This window comes from Microtus ochrogaster, chromosome 22, assembly GCF_000317375.1.
Source record: "Microtus ochrogaster isolate Prairie Vole_2 chromosome 22, MicOch1.0, whole genome shotgun sequence".
Taxonomy (NCBI): domain Eukaryota; kingdom Metazoa; phylum Chordata; class Mammalia; order Rodentia; family Cricetidae; genus Microtus; species Microtus ochrogaster.
In genome coordinates this window covers 6513748-6532821 of record NC_022023.1, presented here as the reverse complement: position 1 = coordinate 6532821, position 19074 = coordinate 6513748, and the positions used below count along the sequence as shown (strand labels likewise).

The following is a 19074-nucleotide window of genomic DNA, read 5'->3' as shown; positions in this document are numbered from 1 at the left end:
TTCCTCAGTCACTGGCTACCAGTTTTTTTTGGTTTTTTTTTTTTTTTTTTTTTTTTTTTGGCAAAGTCTGTCCTTGAACTTGTGACACCTTTCCTGCCTCGGTCTCTTACGTTCTGGAATTACAGACAAGGGCCACAACTGCTGGCTTAAGAATTATTTTGAAGAATGAGAACCTTTCATCATGTCCCGCTCCCAGGAGCTGGAAATGTTTTATTTCCACAAACAGCCTCTCGAGAGCTTGCGAATGCCGGAGTCCTGGCACTCGGCAGGTGTTCCGATGTGTAACTTTTAGGGAACTCGTGGAAAACTGTCAGTAAATTTCCAGGTAAGAATGAAATCATTCGTGCTGCCACTCAACAAACATGTACGACAAAAGCTCGGCCCCGAGCACAGCAGTGAGCAGGCGCACACACTCCCTGCTGTGAAGAGAGGGAGGGAAGGACGTGACCTCGTCACAGGGCTTGTAAAAGTCACGTGAGTCTCCCTATGGAGAGAGTGGAAGCATACAGCTGATGCAAAGATGGCCAGGCGTGAAAAGGCGGGTGGCTTTCAGGAATCGGCAGACGCCGGAAGGAAGGACAGAGGCTCTGGTGGTGTAAGGGCGGGCCAGTGCCAGCAGCAGTGAGAGCAGGGAACGGCACCATTCACTGGAGGGATCCAGGGTTGAAGGTGGGGGCTGTGATGCTGGTGACCCGAGCGGATGAAGAGAATTGTCTTATCCGCAATCAGGGAGAAGCCCTCTTCTACAGAAACGCTCTGCTGGGTTCTCATTCTGTGTAGAAGGCAGAGAGTACAGGGTCAGAATTCTAACAAAGAAGCAGCCCCTGGGACGAGCTGTCAGGCTCCTGACGTGAGGGACCCTTACGTCACGACGAGGCATGGTCCTCATGTATTTCTCCCTGTAACTGAGATCTTCCTTCTCCCATGAGTCAGGCTCTGTGAACACAACCTGATCTCACACATGCTCTCTGGTGCGGGATGACACCCAGTTATATCTCGCCCATGTTGGGGTGGACAGAGGCCAGTATCTCCCTCGTTGGCAGAGGTTTACATGGGGAGAAATGCTAGCAATAGACATAAAGTGACTGTTCCCCTGCCTGCGTTCTCTGTAATTTGTTAAAAATGAAATAAATAACCCCATGGACTAGAACTGCCAAAAGCTTGCTGGCCCACGCTCTGCTGGTGACGGATTACTTATTCTGGGTGTTCCCCGAAACAGAACTTTTGTCACATGGCAAGTGGCCACATCACCTGCTTTGACCATCTGAGCAAGGGCCTGCCCTGGCAGCATCTTGTATTTCTCATTCTGTCTCCTGTCATAACAGAGTGCTAAGCACTCAGTAAACAGCGATTCGTGGTTTCTGAGAAGCTGAACCTCAAAAATGTTATCCAAGAAACACAAGACTATGAGATTCTGCAATCTATATCTATGTAGCTATCATCTCAAGGAACGGTTCTTATTTTCTTCTCTATACCTAGATTTCCTAAAATTATTTGACTAGGTCGTTTGTCCGTTTGTCTCTATACGGAGCAGGCAGTTAAAACAGAGCTGAGATGAAGGGAAACGCCGGAAGGTGATTCCTGCTTGGTTCTTCTTCAACAAACACTGAACTCTGAATTTCGTGTGTCCTCAGTGGCCAGTATGACTGTGATATAGAGTAAATTTGGAGCTTCTTTCTTGAGTAATGATCACAATTGAGTCTTATCTGGGTGCAAAATCACAGTCGTGGAGGGAAAACGAAGACACAGCCTTACACGTCAGTCAGGAGATGGAACGTTAAAGCTCTCAGTGGAGCGTTGAAATGGCTGCCGTGAACCAAGTGCTCTCTCTCCCAGGGGTGAGTACACACGGAAGGCAGCTCCACCACAGCCCTGCCTTTTGATCAGGAGGTCCTATGCACACAGGGACTCTACCGCTAAACAATAAGGCCAAGAGCTTCCCGGGACTGTTACTCTGTGAAAAGCCAATCCTGGAGACGCCACAAAGTGATGGCTTCTAGTGACAATATTCATATTCCCTATGCTCTTCCCTTAGCCTTCTACAAGGAAAGTAGCTGATATAGGCTTGGGCATGATTATCCGTTTAAAACAATATAGAAAAAAGTATGGAATGTTTTACAATTCAAATTTGTCTTCTGATTTGTTAGGTAAATAAAATGATGTATTTACTTAGTTTAAAACTGTTCATTTCTGCACACTAATTTTTTAAAACACCCTGGATGAAGCATATAATAAAGCTACTTGTGCTTTAAAGATTTATTCTTCTTAGGGCTGGAGAGATGGCTCTGGAGGTTAAGAACATTGGCTGCTCTTCCAGAGGACCCGGGTTTTAGTCCTGCACCCCTATGGTGGTTTACAGCCATCTGTAACTCCGGTTCCAGGAGATCTGACCCCTCCTTCTGATCTCTATGGGCATCAGGCTCGCAAGTGGTACACAGACATGCATGCTGGCAAAATACCCATGCACATAAGTTTGTCCTCGACATAAAATTTTCAGTGATATTGCACGGAAGGGGAAATCTGCACACCAGTAACATTTAACAGTATGGGAGGGAGTTGGCACTTAATGCCACTGTGCTTTGTAACATCCCTGAACCTTTAAAAGCCAGACATGGTGGCACGTGCAGAAAACAAAGTCCAAGTTAGACCTGCAATTGCCGTGACTTCCACAAGGGGGCAGGGACGCGGGAAAAGAGTTGGGACTTCTCTAAGAACTGCTGCTAGGCCTCAGTCATCAGCGTTGCTCAGCGCAGGATCAGCAGGACTCAAAACCCACAGCCATTTGCTCCTAAATGCTCAGAGGGTAAAGGCTGTAGGCTTTTTTTCAGATGTGACAAATAAAAACACAAGCTGAGTAATTAAATTAGAATTTCAGAGGAACAAAGAATACTTTTAGTGTATCCATATCTTTTTTTTTTTTTTTTTTTTTTTTTGGTTTTTTTCTAGACAGGGTTTCTCTGTGGCTTTGGAGCCTGTTCTGGAACTAGCTCTGTAGACCAGGCTGGTCTTGAACTCCCACAGATACGCCTGCCTCTGCCTCCTGAGTGCTGGGATTAAAGGCGTGTGCCACCATCTCTCCACAGAAATTCTTTTCTTATCAGAAGTAAAAGCCTTACTTAGTCAGAGTCCTTTTCCAGTCGGGTAGAACGGCAGCCCTTCTGTTTACTCTCTGTCTCCTGGTCCTACAAAGTATCCACCACAACGGGCAAACATTGTTTGTGCGTTTACTCGTTCCACATCTACAAGGTTGCACTCCTTGAAGACAAGGGTCATGAAGGTCTCGTTCTAAACCATCTCTGTGATTCCCAAGGCAGCGTGGGGCCAAGCGGCAGCCACTGAGTCTCTGAAAGGGAACGCAGGACAGCAGAAATGGTTTGAGACTGATGAGCTGTGGCGCACAACTCCTTTGACCTTCTTTAGACACCCATTTAGCCTGTGTGTGCGTGCGTGTGTGTGCGTGTGTGCGTGAGCGTGTGAGTGTGGTCTTTGGATCAAACCGAGGCTGTCAGTCTCAATCATGTCATCAGGCATCAATCATGTCAGTCAGGCATCTCTTACCACTCCTAATCTCTTTTACAGAAGAGTGAATTATGGCAAAAGCAGTTATGTGCACTGGGGGGGGGGGTGGGAGCGGGCAATGGGAAAGCAGGGCTAAATCAGCATTCTTGGTATTCAAATTGACGTCTTTTGTGGAGGCCGCTGTGTGATTCTTAACTTTATTTCACATTTTCTCGTCATCTGGAAGGGAGGAGTCTTAGCTTTCTCTCCCCTATACGAGATCATAAATACAATTAGATTTTGGAGAAAGTGCTGATAGTATGTCAGATTCAATGAGAATTTATGAGCACTCTCTGAGCATACCCTTTGTGTGCAAGTTCTTAATTTTTCCATAGAATAATATATAGAGCTGGGTATGACTTTCTTTATCTGACAGCTTGAGATTTTAGGTCCTGAGATTTGACCTGCCTATGACCAAGGAAGCAAGAAATGGTTAAGAAGCAAGATTTAAAACTGTGTGCTTTATTTTGAACTAAAGCAGGAATTTTGGGTGAAGTGATTTTTATAGCCTTACTTCAATCTCAGACTTAGAGGTCCAAGATTTACTCTCATCCAGAAATAGGAAACGCACAAGCACTTCTAATGGCCATCAATTCCCTGTACCTGAGCCTTCCTGCTCTGTTTTTCACATGCACAAATGGTCCATAAATACTTAGTGGGTGCTAAAGAGATGGTTTGTGACAGGGAAGCTTTAATCCTTAGAAAAGAACACAGACTAACAAACACTGAGTTGGTGGGCATGCCTGGGTTACCCCAGCGGTCCAAGACGCGCTTGCCTCTGGCAATCTTGTTTGATCTTTGTTTTTGTTTCTGTTTTGTCTGAATGCTTTTAGAATTCTACATACATCTCTGGATGCGAACATCTAGAAAGCATGTGTTCCGTGTCCTCTTTCCTAGGTTTTCTTTAAACTGGATTAGAGAGAATTAAAATATAAATTATATCTATGAAACAAAAACAAGAATGTTTCTTTTAAAGGCTTAACATTCAACCGAAATATATATTAATGAATTAAACAGACAGGAAACACTAGCTCTCCTTAGATTCTCGCACTCAGGAACCAGAAGCAGGATCTCTCTGAGTTCAAGACCAACGTGGTCTGCATGGCAAGTTCCAGGTCAGCCAGGGCTACACAGTGAGACCCAATCTCAAAACCAAACAAACCACCAGGCACTTGGGAGGCAGAGGCAGGCAGGTCTATGTGAGTTCAAGGCCAACCTGGCAAGTTTGTTCCAGGTACACAGAGTGAGTGGTAAGCTATGCTCCAGGTACACAGAGAAACCTTGTCTCCATAAACAAAAGAAGAAAAAAAGAAAAGAAAAACCAACCTGACACAATGTATCTTATAGTGGCGATTCTAACTTCTAATCCGGCTTTTGAAGGTATTTGATAATTGAGTTTAAAATTAAAGTGTAGCCTCCTCACCCTTCCCTGAGCTACTAACCCACACCCCTCTGCTTCTTCTCAGACGCGAAATAAAGGAGAACGCAGTGGAGAGATTCATGTTTCAGATCAGGAAGCTGAGGGACAAGAACCAAAGGTACCAAGACAGGGTGAGTACGGCTTGGAGCCATCGGCAGGCACTGAGCATGTGGGCCAGACAGCGGCCCGTCATGACAAAACGTAGCTTCAGTGCTGGAGCTGACTGACTTACCACTTATTAGGTTTCTTCATGCACGCGAGGCAAGCAGGCATGGCCGTTCCCATGGCACTGGGCATTGCTTTGATTATGAGGACAGATACCCTAGAAATCACGTTTACCGTTGGACTCCTTATTTATCCAAACTGCAAAACACTGCTTCTCGCTTTTCCGTCTCCGAATCTTAGCTTCAGCTTTTCCCAGAGTGTACATATGCCAATGCATTTAGAACAATATAATCTCAATTGTTAAAAATTACTAATGACATACTTAAAGATTGTTCTGTAAAAGTTGGGTTAAGGGTCACCAGCTCAGCCAGAAGGTAAAGGTACCTGCTACCAAGCTTGGCAACCCAAGTTTGATCCACAGAAGCCACACGGTGGATGAAGAGACCAAATCTTACAAATGGTCCTCTGATCTCTACATGTGCTCTGTGGCATTTGCCATACACAATCATACATACATACATACATGGTAATTCAAATTTTATATATATAATTATTCAAAGTTTATATATAAAATTAATATGAATAGCACAGGGATGCTGGCTATGCCCATCACAACAGAAATAATATCTGTAAGCAGAAAACAGTAACAAACTGAAGTTCTGCCCTCAGACATCACAGCCACAAGGAGAACCAAGACAGTCCATCCTTCACCAATTGACTTCGAATGGTCTGGAAATTTCCACGGTTAACATTTTATTTGACTTTTTGTTTATCTGCCCTCCACATACAAAATCTCACTATACCACCCAGTCTAGCCTTTAACCCATTCAAGATTCCCCTACCCCAGCCTCCCAAATGCCGACATTACCCATGTGCACCACAGCCGGCTTAAGTTCTGTTTGTAAAGGCTGTATCTTTACATTTTAAGGGAATCTGAAGTCGGAGTCCCGAGTTTGCATCCTGACTGTACAAACTCTCTAGTGCTGGCATCAGCCTCAGTTTCCTGAGTGTAAAATGAGAGCTCTTATACACTCTACACTGCTCTGTGGAACTTGGCAAACTTCTGGAGATACGACAGTGACTCCGGTGTTGTTACAATAGTCAGTACTTGTGACAAGAATTAGAACAGGCACAGGCGGACAGTGAGAGTGACAAGAGCCTTGTCAATATGTTTGAGCCCACACGGTGTGACCCAAGGCCTGAACCAAGAGTGAGTTCTCCGTGGCTAGTGAGCAATCTCCGCTAGCTAGTGCGCATTCTCTGCAATCTCCGTGGCTAGTGTGCTTTCTCCGTGGCTAGTGTGCAATCTCTGCATTCTCCGTGGTTAGCGCGCATTCTCCGCTAGCTGGTACCTGCGCTCCTACATCAGGCGTGGGTAGGGAAGCTTAGCTGCTCAGGACTGAAACATCTCTTTCCTCCCTTTCCATTCCAAGCACCGGGATTACAGGCGTGTACCCCCACACCCACCTTTGGCTCTTTGTTTTCTGTCTCATGTGCTGTTTACTTTTCTTCTTCCATTACTGTCTTTTGTGTTCCACGTTTTCTAGTGTACCCTTCTAACTATCATTGTGTTGTTACATTTTAGTTATTTTCTTAGGGACTTTCTTGAGGATTCTACTTAACACCCTAATTTAAATTAATATCAAGTCAGTCTCAATAACATACAAAGGGGTTGCTCTATGCCCTCCCCCCTCAGACATATTATCACAGAAAACACACGGTATAAATTGGGATTGATTGGTAGGTAATGAAATGTAGGTCTATGTTATTGCTCTACATAGTTTTTCAAATAAAATAATTTCAAAAAGTATTATTACGTAAGTTCCAGATTTACCTGTGCAGTTGTTTATATTGCTGTTCCTGTGTTCTCTCGTGAAGTCAAGCCGTTTTCTGGTGCCACTGACTTCATTGTGAACGACTCACATTGATAATTAATTATTGATAACAATAGATAATTGGGGCAGGCTAGAATGGGATTCCTTCGCTCATTTGATTCCTCAATGCACACAGTAAGACAACCATGGCAAGAATAAACTTTAAGTCAGTTGGATATCCATCTCAGCATGGATCAGACACCCACAAGAAGACCATGGTTTTTATTCCAAATGTCAAGTTCCATGTGCTGAATCCACCATCATCCTACAAGAAGAGCATGAAATAGGGTCATCTGTGATGAAAGCGAGGAAGGACGGAGCTCCCACAAAAGCAGGACTTCTTTCTGTTTCGTTAGTGATCACACGAGTGCCCAGCACACAGCCTCTCACACGGTAGAGAGACTAGAGAGAGCAGGGTTGATGGGAAGTTCAGAAACATTAGCTTCAAGAGTTGGTTTAAACGTTCATGGAGCCTGCGTGCAAGTAATCTGGTAAACTGGCAGCATATTCTTAAAATTACAGCAACCTATTGCTCGCTGTTGCACTAATAGAGTCTGTTTGATTCGGAATCTTACACGTCTTGTAAGCTCTTAGAGGCAGCGCTGTATACTTTGGTTAATTAAATGCTTCTTCCCGCTCTGCAAGTCTTGGGTCACGCTTGTGTGCTGGGAGAACGGGCAGGTGTCTTTAGGCACTGATGGTTTCTCCGGCAGAACAGACGCCTGAAAGAGGAGCAGAAGTGGCATGTGAAGAACCTCCTGAAAGAACTGAGCGAGGAGAAGTCGGAGGGAGTGCCGCCCGTGACAAGGGAGGATGTGGAAGAGGCCATGAAGGAAAAGTGGAAGTTTGAAAGAGACCAGGAGCAAAACCTGAAAGGTGGGTTAGCAACTTGGAAAAGGCCAGTGAATGCTGTATTCGCGCTCGGGACTTGATGCCTTTGTCTTCCACATGTGGAAAGAGCGTGACTGTATTTCCAATTGCATCATCTGGACCACGGTCCCAGTCCCTCGAGGGGTGGAAACAGGAGAAGGAAGGAATGAAGCCTGCAGGGGCCCTGAGAGGAGTGAAATCCATCTGCTCCTCAACCCCAACTGTGTCCTGAGTCCTGAGCTCTCCCAGGGGGTTGTTCCCTTTCTATGCGGTTCCATTGCTGAAGGGCTCCATTGACCTTACCTTTGCTTTAGATTTGGGCACCACAAAGAGAATATAATTATGGATGCCCCTCCCCCAATCTAAAGGAATGAAGTTCCCATGTTGGATTGGAGAACGAGAGCTTGGAATTGGGAAAGGGGAATTCGGCAAGCGGTTCTAGGGAAGGCAATAGACGACACAAGACGTGCTACTACGGGAAACACGTGACCCGTCTGGGAAATCACACGTGTAGTTTTGATGTGCACATTTCTTATCCCATTTCTCTCACCCTACACGTCTCGCTGACATTTCCAAAACCACTTTAACAATGGTCCCTTGAGATGGCAATGACCTCATGACCACTGCCCAGGTGGCTAAATTACTTTCTGGCAATGGCCCCAGTTGAGGTGTGCCTGTTAGTACAGAGTTACGAGGCACAGGGGTGCCATGCTGTCTTCAGGTTTCTATGGCTGTCACAAAACACGGCGACAAAGAGCGGCTTGGGGAGGAAAGCGTTCACTGCCGCTGATGGCTCTCAGGTCCATTAGTGAAGGACGTCAGGACAACAGCTCAAGGCAGGAACTGAAGCAGAGGCCATGACAGGGTCCTGCTCACTGACCTGCCCCTCATGGCTGGCTCAGGACCACTACCCCAGTGATGACACCGCCCACAGTGGGCTGGACACCTCGATCATCGGCCAAGAAAACTTACCACAGACTTTTCCCGCACATCAGTCTGGTGGGGGAGTTTTCTCAGCTGAGGGTCCCACTTCCAAAATGACTCTGGTTTGTGTCGAGCTGATATCAAAGACAAGCAGGATACATACTAAAAGGGGGGCAAGTTGGATGACATACTAGTGCAGGGAGGAGGCCAGACGTGTGGGGCTTCCGAAGAGGGAATGCCACAGACACGGAGGAAGGGAGGGAAGGGGACACAGCAGCTGCCTCAGGAAAGATCGTCTGTGACAGCCACCTGCATGCCAGGACCTTGTTTTGAGGTGGATCAGGCTCAGTAGCTCAGGACGGAACTTCTTAGAATCTAAGACTCTCAGGCCCTGCCCAGGCCTGCTGAATCATCGCCTGCATTTTATTTTATTATAAAAAACATAATATTTTTATTGATTCTTTGGGAATTTCACATCATGTACCCTGGTCACACTCATTTTCCGGTCCCCCCAGTTTGTCCCTCCATACACCCTTGTGACTTCCCCTCCTAAGACAGAAGACAAAGGAAAGAAAAACAAGTTCAACCTGTGTTGCCCCCATACTCACTAGAGCATAGTCAAACTCCCAGGGGCTAGCCCTTAAAGAAAACCGAGTCCTTGCCCGCCCCCGCCAGAAGCCATCAGCAGTGGAGAACTACAGCCGTCCCACCCTGGATGTACCCAGTCGAGTCTGATCTCGGAAGCTAAGCAGAGCTCAACCTGGTTAGTACTTGGATGGCAGAACCTGAATTGTTTACAAGTTCCTGGGGATGGCGGGTGCACAGGAAGATCTGGGGAGCATTGCAGGAGTCTTTGCCCCCCAGCTCTTAACTAGAACATATTCAAGAGGATGAAAACCCAGCTTGAGCTGGGCGTTCCTCATAGCAGCAAGCCACAGAAAGGGCAAAGGCTGCCTGGCTGTATCCAGGACCTCTTGCCCACTAGGTCTCAGGTTTTCCTTTGAAAAAAAAAAAAAAAAAAAAAAAACCTCTGTGTATATGCGTGTGTGTGTGTGTGTTACTAGAAAGAAACGGGAGTCAAAGTGAGCCAGCTGGTATATTCACCTCTCTGCAAAGCTTCAATGACATCTACCAATCCTCCCCTTAAGAGTCAAGGTAGCAGGGATTTAGACAGTAGCAATCTGTCAAATGGGAGGACAATTGCCCATCTGGTTTTCATAGCTGTTCAGTGACATTAACAGGCACCATTTCGGCGATTTATGATTATATATAAATATATAGGCAAACCACGCCCAGGGTCCCTTAGACTTCTGGATTCAGGGCATCTTGTAAGTAAACATTTACTGAGCCAAGCAGCTGATTGCCAGGTGTAAGAAGGCCGGATTTGCAGGGGTGATTAGGACAGTGTTGCCTTCAAGAGACTTTCAAATCAGGTAGTGTGAGGAGCGAGCTAAGCCGTTGTGAGGTTCACTCTGCGTGGCTCTGGGCACTGCGTCCTACATACAGACCCTCAGGAGTATTATACTTGTGCCCACGAACTGAATAAGACATCACATTAGCAGGTGCACGGGGACAGGCCCAGACGGTTATGTTTGACTCGTTCAGTGTTTGTGTGTGTTTAATCGGAGACCTCATCTTTCACTCCACAGTATTACGGTGTGAGAGAATGGGAGAAGACGTGTCTCTGACTGCCGGATGCTAGCATTTCCCAAAAGAAAAGCCAAAAACTGAAATTTTGATGACTGAATCAGACAGTTGACTGATTGATAAAAGTGACTGTCAAAGTTGAGCATGGTGGATTCCTGTAATCTCCTCGGGGTAGGGGATTAGAAGTTCAGGGTTATACTCTGCAAAGGACCTGAAATCATTTTTGCCCAGAGGCATCGATGACTGGAAAACGCCACTCTATACATGAAATTGTAGGTTGGGGGGCTGGAGAGTTGGTTCAGCAGTTAAGAGCACTGCCTGTGTTTCTCAGAGGACCCAGATTCAGTTCCCAGCACCCACATGGTGGCCCACAACCATCCATAACTACAGGGTCTGATGCCATCTGGCCTCCTCGGGTACCAGGACAAATACCCATACAGCACAAAATAGAAAATTAAACTCATTTCACAAAGCCATCATAAGATGTGAAGACGTGAACGAACAAGGATCCTTATGAAACAGACATAGATTTAAGTTTGTGGTTCCTATGCATATATAATTATCCATTTACATACTCCTAAACCATGCATCCCCTTTAGAGCTGAAAGTTTAATCTTACTTAGATTTGTCATAAAGGATATCTAATCATTTTGATCATTTAGCTACCCTGAAATTGCACAACTAGTATTTCTGATTGCATTTTCGCATCAGCCCCTAACTTTGTGGACGCAGACTATGCTCGGTGCCGGTTCCGGGGATGACGGAAACGGCATGTGCCTTGCTTTACTTTCCAACAGAGATGCGCAGACAAATAAATGATGCGGAGAAACTGTTCCTCGAGAAGCTCGGTGAGAAAGAGTACTGGGAGGAGTACAAGAACGTAGGAAGCGCACAGCACGCTCAGCTCATCGCTTCCTTACAGAACGACATCAACACGGTCAAAGAAAACGCCGAGAAAATGTCAGGTCAGTCGCGACTGAGTTCGTTCAAATCTAATAGAAGGCCCCCGTGTTGAGCAGGCGGAAAGTCAGGGCACTCCCCAAGTGCATTTGATAAGTTCATTATCAAAACAGAAAAACCAGCTGTGAGCCGGCGCTTGAGTCCTAACCCCACCCGCGGGGGTGGGTGGGTACTGAGTGAAGGCCAAGGGCCAAAGGAAAAGTTAGCAGTTTTAATGGACTCTGTGTCCCCTGCATCAAAGGACTAGAGATGCAATATCGCAGGAGACAGGGAAGGCAGTCTTCCAGAGACCCTAGACAAACACTCTGAGGACAGGAGAATTGGCCTCTGCTGTCAATGAGGACCAGGGATAGGAGTGAGCTTGAGATAGGATCAGTCAAACGAGTAAACGATCACACCCCAGACTCCCATAGGCGGTGGATAGGGAAACAAAGCAGAGTCAGAGACAACAGGAAGGCACAGTGTTGGCCAACCAGCATCAGCTTCTCGGAAGTGACCACAATATATCGGACAGCTAAAGTCTTGAAGCACAAACGCAGTCTCTCAAGAACCTACCTGTGGCGTCTCAAACTCCTCCAAGGACACTCCTGCACACCCCTGCCTTCAACAGGGAGTGGTTAGTAAGGGTAGTCGCTACAGAAAGTACCAACTGAACCACAAAATCAGCCACGAGATTTTTCAGTGTAGCCCTTGGGCTGAACGCTCTTCTCTGTTTTTAAGGAAAAGCAATCCATAGGATGCTATTTGGAGTTTAAACAAGATAACACGTTAGTGTTGCTTTTTCAGCATTAATACAGCAATGGAACTTGACCTTCAGAATATATTTGGTTATCCACTTTGGATAATTCATAGCAAAGAACAACTATGTTATCCAATTCCAGGTTTTACGATGTCTTTCCGATGCTAAGCATGAAAACTAGATTACAGCTGAAGTTCTAATCCTAGCATTCTTCCTGGGAGAGAGGCTGAGACAGGAGAATTGCCTCCTATGCATAGTGGGAGAAACAAGAGACCCGGCTTCAAAAACAAGGTGGAAGGGTACTGATCTCCACAGGCATGCTGACACATGTAGACCTGGTCCCCCGACTCCCAGAGCGATCCTCTGACTTCCACATGTGTGCTGCAACATGTAGACCTGGTCACAAACAAATCTTTTATTTAAAAAAAAAAAAGGAAAGGAAGGAAGGAAGAAACAAAGAAACAAAGAAAAAGAGCGAACAGCCCAGAGGATAGGAGTCCTGCCTGCCCTCCACCCCTGCCTGTAGGATGCTCAGCACAGGCCTTCAGTCTTCAGCCCCCTCCCCCTCCTCACTGTGTCCTCCTCGCACAGGGACCCACATGCCCAGAACACTGGTAATCTAGTTAGAGTCGGATGTACACCATGAGACCCAGCCAGATGATTAAGTCTCCATGTGCCTGCTGTGAAGTTAGCATCATCCAATCCCGGGTGACCCAAGGGACAGAGGCTGTACAAGTTGCTGTTTCAAACTCCCCGTCTGCACAGGGAATCCTTTGAAAATACAAACCTTGGCAACCTTAGACAATTCAGACTAAGGTGTTAGCAAATTGTTGGAGCATGTCTTCTAATCAGAGGAAGTAAATGTTTCAGAAAAAAAATACATTCGTGGGAATTTGGGTTTGGGGTGAGATGTGTGTGCAGAGGGAGGAGGGCCATGGAAAGGAAAGCCTCTGAACACCACAGTTTTGGCCCCACTGAAGCTTGCAATCTCTTTTTAAAGAACAGTATAAAATCACTCTAGAAGATGCCAGAAAGCGAATAATCACAGAAACTCTGATACAGCTGGACCAGAGGAAGCAATGGGCCACACAGGTGCGTGCCAGTTCTCTTAGAACACAGCAAACTTTCTCATTCATGTGGTTTATCACCGAAAGCCATGGCATACATGCCTGTTTGAGGGTCATGGGCGGTATACGCCTGCTTGAGGTCATGGTGGTACATGCTTGTCAGCCCAGCACGCTGAAGGCCGAGGCAGGAGGACCATGATCTAAATAGCCAGACCCTGACTCAGAAAGAAAGCATGGGGATTCGGATGTAGTTTGGCGACGGAGCACTTGCCTTGCATGTGCACAGCCTGGGGTTTGATTCACAACAGTACAAACATGAAAACACCATCACCTCCACCAAACAAAGAAAAGCCTTGGTTCGCATAGCTGGCAGTTAGCTGTGCTGTCCCAGCACTTGGGAACGGCAAAACAGGATCCATTACTCCATTTCCCCAGACCTCTGTCTTCTAATGCATAGAGCAGACACCATGACATCTACCCTAAATACAGCATGTAAGGGTTAAGCAAGCTTATTTAGGTAGGAGCAAGTGACTCACTGGTCAGTTATGTTAAAAGTAGCATATGGTTATAGTGAAATACTAAGAATACGTGTTTTGAGTGAAATATAACTTGTCTAAAAGCGATTCTTCACACATCTAAACCTGGGAAAGTACACTCTACATTGGTCTTTTAAAAATTTTGACTACAAAGTCAGGCACGGTGTCACATCTTTAGTCCCAGTAAAGGAGGAAGGAACAGATGAATCTTTGTGAGTTCGAAGCCAGCCTGGTTCTACAAACCAAATTCTACGACAACTGGGGTGGGGGTGGGGGGCTGTGTCTCACCAAAGAAAGAAGTTGGGCTACAAATCAATCACATTTCAAGATGAAATTTCCAAGTATCTGTTTTCTCATGACTGTGTTTTTCACAGAATGTCTAACTTCCCCCCAACACACACACACACAAACACACACACACAGAGTGTTTAAACCCCACCCTTTCTTCAGAATCCCAAGCCTCTGATGTTTTCAGAAGTCCTGTCAGCAGTTCAGCTGTGACACTCATGAATCCCCGCTGGTCTCCTTGCTTTTCCGTGTCATTCTCCTGTCTGCCTGACAGCCGCAGATTTACAGAGACAGAGGTTATGGGGAACCGATCAGTGGTTGGTCTGTTCTGATGAAATGGTGAAATCCATCTTGAAGTGATCTGACCACAGTTTAAATGACTTTAAAATGCTTATGTGGACATCACATGACAAAATAAAACAGAACATACTTGTAATGTCAAATGCTCTTCTCGAGGATGGCCCCAAGCTTTCATCTGACAGTTAAATCCCCCAGCAATCCTTAAAGCTGTAGAGACGTGCTAACGGGATGGTGCCATATAGAACAGGGACTCGCACAGAAAACGTGGAAGGATCCAGACTCAGTTCAGAGCTCTTTCAGAGCATGGCTTAGTCACCCGAGGGCTTCGGTGACTTTTCAGCCTAGTCACTGGCTTCTGCACCTTCCTGTGTTCTGTGTTGTGCAGTCTTAACTAGACAAGCAATTCATGTGCTCACCCCATGGGGCCTTGGTCCTACCCACAGAAATGCTAACACAATTGCTCTGAAATATTGCCCTGGCTTGTGGCTTTCCCAGTTTTAATTAGGTTCTGATAGATAGCTAAAGTTAGAAAACATTGCCCCACTGTTAGTGAATTAAGCAACAAGCCAACTAATCTCAGTCAGGACCTCCTTCAGATTCTGTTCAGATGATATTTTAGAGGGAGAAAAACCCAGAAGGGTCTAGAGAGATGGATCGGCTGTTAAAAACACTCGTTGCTCTTACAGGGGACCTGGGTTTGATTCCCAGCACCCACATGGTAGCGCACAACCATCCACAACCCCAATTCCAAGGGATCCTGTGCCCTCTTCTGACCTCCTTGGGCACCAGGCACACACATGGAACACATACCCACGTAGACAAAACATCTGTACACATAAAATAAAATAAATAGTCTAAAAAATTAATGATATTTTATGCTAGTATAAATGTAAGCTATTGGTTACATATGGTTTATATGGTTAATATATTTAACAAAGAGCGTTTGTCCTTTAGCAGCTGAGTGTTGGATTTGAAACACGATATTTACATGAAACCATCTCACCAAGAAACACTGTCATCTGCTGTAACAGTCCTGTGGGTAGGACTGTGAATATCAGGCTGGGGATGTGGTTCAAGACGAAATTAGAACGAAGGTGGAGACAAACCCCGTCCCACCAGCGCTGACGTTGTGTGTCACCTATGACGAGTCTTCCTTCATGCAAACTTTCCTCGTAGAATGCTGTGAGGTTCATCGACAAGAGCAACTACCGAGAGATCTGGGAAAATGACTGGCTGAAAAAGGAAGTAAGTAGAACGTGTCCAAATAATTCTCCCTATTTTCTTTTTCTGGAACTGGCAATGACCTTTAATTATAAGGTTGAAGTCATTTAGACAAGCAAGGACTTTTTACTGGCATAAAGGAATGTCGTTACTCAACAAATGCCATAAATAATCTCAATAATAACCAGTAATAATTTGGAGACTTAATCCACACTGTACACCACAGCTTCACTGTGTCCTGAATCCAGGCTAGTGTTTCTCGTGAGCCTGCCTCCTGCTGGGTTGTGGGCAAAGCTAAAGGATTATTCCGGCTCCTAGCTTAAGTCACCCCTGGGTAACACATCATCCTTTGGAACTGTGTCCAGCCTTTGAGACTTCCTTTCCTCCCCCTGCCCTGACCTGATGCCCAGGGCAGAATGGCTTACATTACCTTTGGCAAGCCGGTGGCGGGCTCGCACTTAGACCCCTGTGGTTCCCTTTACATCCCAGCTCCCTCTGCTCTTCAGCCCTGGAGGAGGTGCTCTGGTCTTTTCCCTACACTAGGGACTCTGATCTGTAGGATATTGTGTTGTGGTCCAACGCAAACCCACAGTATAGCCTGTGATCAAGATTTCCTTGAAGGACCTGTCCCTCTCCAACCTGTCTGCTGAGCGGGGACCTGCTCCCTGGGCCAGGCTGTGTGGCAGTTTGCTGGGTGTGGACAGTCAGTCAGGACTTCTATAGCAGGCTCTACACTGTCACTGCTTTGATGTGAGGAGTCCTTGTTATTTGGAACTGCCCCGTTCTCCTCACAGTGTACACGCAAGTCACTCTGTCCCAATCTCTAGGACATCTGTCCCCTCACTGCCTGGAAACCTAACTCCTCCTTTAGATGCAGACTTTGATGACCAATTTCCTTGTGAGTCATTTCATATTGCTCCCAGGACATCCTGAGAGCTCCAGTTTCCCCAGGGTTTTCTTGCATTGCTGAATTCGTGCTAAAACACACTGAAACTCTGTTCATGACCTGTGTCCCTAATACACAGAGCAGGCTATACCTTTTTAACTCTATGTCTACAGTACTTGAAAAATAATCTTTGCTTATCGAAAATAGCTATTAAATGAATGAATGCTAAGGAAAGTCTATGAATATAGATATGCTTACTCATTGAGGGGGTGAGTCATAAACAGACTCCTCTACACTTTTAGTTTAGAAGCAGTTATACAAAACTGCGGATTGTATTGTGGCTCAAGATGTCTCTTGCTTCTCTTAAGGCACCTCTGCAATAAAATTGCAGAGATACAATAAAGAATCCATCTGCAGAGACACCAGGTGTAGTGAACTAGCAGGGGAGATTTACACACACACACACACGGGCATGAAAGTAAGCTGTTAAGTGGCAGATAACATTTGGTGCAGATGTTGTAAGTGTGCTCCGTGGGAAGTGCATAACTCAGTCTGTTGGGAAGTAGGGGAGCCTCTGCTCAGAGAAAGTATGAGCTGTAGGTGGCAGAGAAAGGAAAAGAAGCAGAAACAAGAACCGTGAGCATCCCTGGGACTCGGTGCCATTTCCTTTGCACAGAACAAAGCAGCTGTCCTGCAGGCTCTCCCCCAAGAACACTGAAATCATCTGATACAGTTTCTTTTCTTTTTAATCTTTCAATACATTTTATCTTATTGATGAGCAAAGCAATGAAAGACAGATGTGAACAACAGAGCTAAAATACATAACGATGCACAGTTTCTAGCATAGATATGAGGCGTTTATATGCAAAGATTCTATGTTTCCAAGTGTGATATTCATGAGGACACAATCTAAATATGCTACTCCTGATTTCTCACTCCTCAATAGTCCTCCTGCCCTGACTTGACTTTATTTTCAGCCTTGAATCTACTCTCTCTTTGTGAGGAGAAATTTGGGATGAAAACAATCCTGTTCATGCAGTGGTGGAGAAAACACCACCATCCCTTAGACCAGTGGTTCTCAACCTTCCTGAGGCTACAACCCTTTAATATAGATCCAGGAACTGGAGGATATTCAGGCCGGCAGACCCACCTGAGATGGATAAAGAAACAGTGTCTCCGTTCCTACGGCCATGGCCATGGGGAATATGTGTTTTCAGATGGTCTCGGGCAAGCCCTGTAGGGGTCGCGATCAGCAGGTTGAGAACCGCTGCCTTAGACCTTCTTAATATGACCGAAGGATCACTAAGAACAACTGGGCAGTGGAAGAGAAAAACCAGGCGAAACCAAGGAAAGCAGAAGCAAGAACTAGTAATAAAAGCAGTCCCTAAAAGGTCTGAGGGAACTTCAGAATTGAAAAGGGGCTTTTATATATATGATCAAAAAATCTGAGGGCCATCTTATTTATAAAACGGGATCCTTCAAGACCAAAACAATCAAATATAAAACAAGATGCGGAGTTCATTCTGTCAGGTCAGGGAGAGACACATCACCAATGTAAGAGGCACAGTATCCCAGAAACATGAATTCTAGAAAGATAAGCTGACCGAGTCACCAGCGAAGCAGTAGAAGACATCCCTGGTTGCTAAGAACGCAAACGCGGCCTAACCGGGAAGCAGTAAACCAGCACGGGGGTCGATAATGAAGTTCAGGTGGAGAACGTTTTTGAACTTGGAATTCTAGCCTCCACTCAACTAGATTAAAGGGAACAAAACAAAACAAAACCGTATTCCCAGAATTTCAAGGGCTGTGATATTTACGTCTCAGTTATCCTCAGGAATTCACTGAACTGTACACTTCACAGCACAAGCTAGCATACCAAGACAGAGAGAAACAGGAAGCGCTGGCTTCCCTAACCTCCAGGGAAGAGTCGCCTGAGGATAATTGTGTTTCAGGCTTAAAAGGCAGGCAGATTAGAAATGACGTCATTTCCAGGCTCCAAACCCACGCACTCATCAGCCAGCTGCGACTCCGGCTACGCTCACCGCAGGCATCTCCCAACTCTTGAATTGACAACAGCTGCCTGTTTCCCTGAAAACTGCTTCTGGTCCCACTCTGTGTCTGTCCCCGTGAAGGACCCCACGGTTATGCCATCACCCAAATCAGGACCTTGGAAGTCCCGAATGTGTTTTTCAGTATCCACTTCCAGAAGGCCTCCGCGTCCCACAAATCCTGACCAATCGCTTCTCTGCAACGCCCTCCTCCAGGCCCTCAGCAAGCACACCCCATCTGTCAGGGATGCCTTACCTGGTTTTGCTTCCCTTAAGCCAGACTCTTTCCCCTTCTCCTCCACACAAACTCAGGGTCTTTCTTCTGAAAGGTAACCCAGACTCTGTCCTTTGGCAGTGAGTTCGGACGTTCAAAGGGACGCGATAGATGATCTTCCGGAGTCGTAGGCTGGGCACACATTGTGTATCATGTTGACAGGTTTGGAACCATGATGGCTAATACAGTCACCGTGACAGGATCTAGAATCATCTAGCAGGCACAAGCCTAGGTATCCAGAAGAGAGTTTCTAGACTGGGCTAAGTGAGGCGGGAAGATCCATCTTGAATGTGGGCA

General features: G+C 45.9%; 1 protein-coding gene across 1 annotated transcript in view; it reads left to right on the top strand.

Moving 5' to 3' along the window:
* The window catches only part of Ccdc83 (coiled-coil domain containing 83), a 36689-nt gene that overhangs the window by 8741 nt on the left and 8874 nt on the right, over nt 1-19074 (top strand). The window contains exons 3-7 of the mRNA XM_005357632.2: nt 5025-5109; nt 7731-7893; nt 11256-11423; nt 13158-13249; nt 15525-15593. Of these exons, the coding sequence (XP_005357689.1) occupies nt 5025-5109; nt 7731-7893; nt 11256-11423; nt 13158-13249; nt 15525-15593 (577 nt within the window). The remainder of the gene's footprint in view (nt 1-5024; nt 5110-7730; nt 7894-11255; nt 11424-13157; nt 13250-15524; nt 15594-19074) is intronic.